This window comes from Malaclemys terrapin, chromosome 3 (assembly GCF_027887155.1).
Source record: "Malaclemys terrapin pileata isolate rMalTer1 chromosome 3, rMalTer1.hap1, whole genome shotgun sequence".
Taxonomy (NCBI): Eukaryota; Metazoa; Chordata; order Testudines; family Emydidae; genus Malaclemys; species Malaclemys terrapin.
Window position 1 is genome coordinate 24445066 of NC_071507.1, and position 5001 is coordinate 24450066.

The 5001-nt window shown below is 52.0% G+C and overlaps 1 protein-coding gene across 1 annotated transcript; it reads right to left on the bottom strand.

Annotated features, from left to right (window-relative positions):
• Positions 1–4025: 4025 nt before the first annotated feature.
• Positions 4026–4574, bottom strand: LOC128833739 (probable transmembrane reductase CYB561D1). Its single transcript, XM_054021838.1, has one exon. The coding sequence runs from the start codon at positions 4572–4574 to the stop codon at positions 4026–4028; it is 549 nt and encodes a 182-aa protein (XP_053877813.1).
• Positions 4575–5001: the final 427 nt, after the last annotated feature.

The following is a 5001-nucleotide window of genomic DNA, read 5'->3' on the forward strand; positions in this document are numbered from 1 at the left end:
CCGAAAGTAGTGATTGTTGACTGTTTAGGTGTAATTTTAATGCGGTTAGCTTGTTTTTCCTTAATTCTGATTCAGGAAGCTATTTAGACAAAAAGTTATTGTGATTTGTTTCATGGTGCCGTTTCAAGTTGCTCACTTTGTAGTGAGAGTGATGCATTGCAAATAAGACACAGGGGTTTCCACCTTTAACAGTGAATGCAAAAGCTTCCTCCCATTCTGGCCTAAAACTTCATTTTTTCTTCTTCATACTTGCGTTTCTTACAATTTGAAGATGTCGTTGTCATCCACAAAATTAACATAGGGTAAACACTTAAATAAAAAACTATGGAATTCCAACTTATGAATAGTAAACACAGCCTGTATTGTGCATAATGCAGGGAGATCCCAAGCACATGAGGTCCTCACAGCACTACATAATGTAATTTCCTGTTATAATATGCATGTGCAGCTGAAGCCCTGAGCCCGGACACATCCTGCAGGGATGGAACCCCAAGCACCAGTTCCTCCCACTAGGCTGCAGCCCTGTGCACCAGCTCGTCCCTGCGGTCCTGACCACCAGCATGGCTCCTCCTGGGGGTTGAAGCCCCGAGCCCTGGTTCACCCAGTGGGGTTGAAGCCCTGAGCCCCTGCATCTCCTGCAGGGCAGAAGCCCCAAGCTCTGAAAGCTGCATTTTAAAAGTGCCACATGCAGCTCGTGAACTGCAATTTGGCCACACCTGTTCTATGAGAATTATCTCTTCTAGTGGAGATTAAATGTTCTATTCCAGAGAAATGGTAAATCATTCATTAGTATTTGGGCACTTCTTTAAATCATAGAATATCAGGGCTGGAAGGGACCTCAGGAGGTCATCTAGTCCAACCCTCTGCTCAAAGCAGGACCAACCCCAACTAAATCATCCCAGCCAGGGCGTTGTCAAGCCTGACGTTAAAACATCTAAGGAAGGAGATTCCACCACTTCCCTAGGTAACCCATTCCAGTGCTTCACCACCCTCCTAGTGAAAAAGTTTTTCCTAATATCCAACCTAAACCTCCCCCACTGCAACTTGAGACCCTTATTCCTTGTTCTGTCATCTGGTACTACTGAGAACAATCTAGATCCATCCTCTTTGGAACCCCCTTTCAGGTAGTTGAAAGCAGCTATCAAATTCCCCCTCATTCTTCTCTTCTGCAGACTAAATAACCCCAGTTCCCTCAGCCTCTCCTTATAAGTCATGTGTTCCAGCCCCCTAATCATTTTTGTTGCCCTCCGCTGGACTCTTTCCAATTTTTTCACATCCTTCTTGTAGCATGGGGCCCAAAACTGGACACAGTACTCCAGATGAGGCCTCAATGTTGAATTGCACTTCATTAGTTCCCTGAGATGGAAGACATTCCCACCGCCAAGCGGCAGCCAAAGCCAATGCCTTTAGCCCACAGGGCAGGGACTTGGCCCGGCTTTTTGGACCCATAACACAACAGAGAGAGGGGAGTCAGTTGGGTTAAACAAGCCAGAGCCACTCAGAAAGCAGCTAAAAGGAGGAATGTCCTGAGCTTGGGAAGTGCAAGGATTGCTCCTGCCAGCTTTGCAGGGTTAATCCAGAGTGACACTGCAGGTGGAGTTTCAGAAAGAGGAGTGAGTCCTTGGGGAGGGAAAGGATAGCTGGCAACCAAACCCTGAGTGCACAAAAGAATCTGCACACTCTTTCATTTTCCAGTCGAGTGGGACTGAGCAAAAGATGGCACAAGGGTTTCAGCAGCATGCTCACAGCAAGAGCCATCAAGGGTATCACAGCCCTTCCATGGGTCTCCACCCCGCTAGCACATCTGCCTTGCCCCTGCTGCCACCCCCACCCATGCAGTGATAGTCTGCTCACTGCATGTGTCCCCACACTAGCATAGTAGCTGATCCTCAGGAAGGATAGCAGCCTAGCAGAGCTACTCTTTAGCCAGGGCTGTGGTGCTGAGGGTCCCAGGTGAAAACTCCACTGGTGGCGCATACGGGGAGGTGAGAGGGGCTTGACATTGGACATTCTGTTGGTGCAGTGCCAGCTAGTTAGCACCTCAGGCTCCTGTTCTCTGCTCTGGTCCTTCACCCCCTCCACAACTGCCCCACCCCAACAACTATTCAGGAAAGAAGGGGTTAAATGTGTGATTTAACCAAGCACTCCCTCCAAACCGGGGCCTCTCCCCAGAGCTGTGCAGGTTCCGTGGATGCCGGTGAGACAGCAGTGGAGGAAAAGGAAGAGGGTGAACTGGCAGCACCCCCAAAAGGAAAATGCAATGCAAGCCAGTGGGGCACCTTCCCTGAGATACTGGAGACAGACGCCCGCCGCAAGTCCTGCCGTTGAAATGGTTAAAAATGGGAACAGTGTGAGTCAATCAGCTCCCACCCCAAACATGGCCCTAGGAGCTTTGCTGCTGACTAAGGCTACGTCTACACTATGGGGACTATAGTAACACAGCTCTATCGCCGCAGCAATGCCAGCACACACCCGCAGTGTCAATGCAGCCTACAGATGGAAGGGGCTTTTCCATTGCCATAGGAACACCACCTACCCGAGTGATGGTAGCTAGCCTGATGAAAAACTGCTTCTGTCACCCCAGCTGTGTCAACACCAGGGGTGCGGTCAGCACAGCCATGGCGCTCACAAGCTCTGGAGCTATGCTGACCTAAATTTTCAGTGGAGCCCAGGTCCAAAGCCCAAGTCATTGCGAGTTACGAAGCCCCCACAGCTAGTAAACCTACCCCTGGGCTACACCTGCAAAGCCATCCCCAGCCCACGAAAACCCCAGGGACACTGCAAACTTGGTTCTTTCCCATTATAACCCACTGAGCTAACCCATGGCCTCTGCCCCAAAGCGACACGCAGATACAGACCTGCCACTGCAGCAGGGGACAATCAAGAGCAGAAGTCAAGTGCTGCAACTGGCCTTTGAAACAGCCACTTCTCTGAGGGGGCTTCACAGGACGTGGAGGGTGCCAAGCAACCACCTCCCCAGGATCCCCCACCCCATTCTTGGCTAAAGTTAACTCAGTGTTTGTCAAGGAGACCATGCAGAGCCAAGACCTTTGCTTACCCACTGGATGGGTACAGCCTGGGCAGCAATAGTGCAAGTTTCCACACCCAATGCCACCTGTCTATGGTGCTATCCTCACCATAGGATCTAGGTGCTTACCCGCATGCCTCAGGCATAGCTAGACCACCAACTCATTTCACACAGGCCCATTTCACACCCCACATTGGCGAGAATCCAGGCAAAAGGCCCCATATCCTTCCAACTACTCCCTCAGCCTGCTGGGCCCTGGGGGCGGGGGGGCCAACTACCACAAAATCCAACCCTCCTGCCTAGGAAAAGCCTGGGGCTCTGTGAGGGCCTGCATGGGACGGGGCTGGGGGGCATCACAGGGGGAGAGGGCAACGGGAAGCCCAGAGTAACATTAGGAACAACAATTAATCCAGTTTGAAGAGAACCTGGGACCTATTGCACCCAGGTGCTCGTCTGCCTCATTTACAATCCCAGCAGCCCCAGGGGTTGAACGACAAGCAGAGATGGCCAGTGGAGTTCTGCCTGCAAAGATGGTCCAGGGCTTTGCACTCAAAAGCAAAGGAACTCATCCAGGGGCAGGACCAGCTGAGCTGCAGTGCTAAGGGGCAGGGACTCCAGTGTGAGCCAGGAGCTTGAAATCGAGCCCTGGGTCCAAAACCTAAACAAAAATACATTAAGTGTCTATCTTAGCTGTGATCCGCCAGCTCAGGACCTACGCCCACAGAGCAGCTCTGCTAAAAACACAAGGGGAAATGCTCATTAGTACAGGGAGTGAAGGGACTAGCCACAATGCACCCGTGCATTGTGGAACGAAGGCAGAAGGGCAGGCAGTAGCTCAGACCCGGGGGGGTGGGATGGGAGAGAGGGGGATGGGCAGGCCGGAATTCAGACCTGGGGGATGGGGGGACGACGGTAGGGAGGAGAAGAGAGGGGGATGGGCAGGTGGGAGCTCAGACCTGGGGTGGGAAGAGGCACAAGGAGAAGGGGATGCCGGAGTTCAGACACGCACCCTTTTCTTTGGTAGGTGAACGCCCGTGGTCTGGTTCATGATCACCAGGGCAGGGTAGAAGGCCAGTGCCAGGCAGAAATACCAAGCTACCCCTTTGATCTGTGCCTGGAACCACTCAGAGCAAATTCCGAGGACTACGGTGAAGGTGGCCAGCAGACACACAACCAGGCCACATGTGACATGGTACAGCCTCAGCCGTGCCACAAAGGAGATCCTCAGCAGCTGGGGGAAGCGCAGGCTAAGTCCGCATAGAGCCTGCCCGCAGGTGGCAGCCAGAGTCAGGACTCCCAGCAGGCTATGCCAGGAAACCAAGTGTGGGAGCTCGCTCCGATTCTTGCTGGAGATGATGAAGGCCAGGCCCAGCGTGGCAGCCACAACCGCTGGCGTCTGTGCGGTCCAGTGCAGCCACATTATCACCTGGTGGGAGCAAAGGCAGAACGGTGAGTTCTTGGGCGAGAAGAGCAGGATGGCTTCGAGTAGGCAGAGGCAGAAGGCTATTGAGAACCAGGGTGCTAGGAAATGATTGTAGATGAACATAAAGGCAACTAACTCCTTGCTTCCAGGCAGGGGATTTTGTTGTTAAAGAATGAACGGGAGGCAATTGCCTACTCTTGGCCTGCCTGTCCATAGTGATGAAGGGATGTAGGTGACCATGACTGGTCAAATCAATTGGTAACTTGGGACTGACTCAGCTTGCAGAAAGATCTGAAAGGATTCCTGCTTTTCATCTCATTGCCTGGGAATGTGGAGTCCTTTTTTAATTCGGCCCAGCCACCAGCATGTCCTGGGAACATATTGTCACTGTGTTAGTCACTGAATAGTCATATACAAAAAGACAATTTCACATGCTGAGACCCTGAGGGCAAACAAGCATCCGACACACCAATGGCTCATTCATCATTCTTTTGTCAGGCTACTCAGGCAACTAGAGAACAGCAAAGAGAACACTGGCTGGATCTGAGGT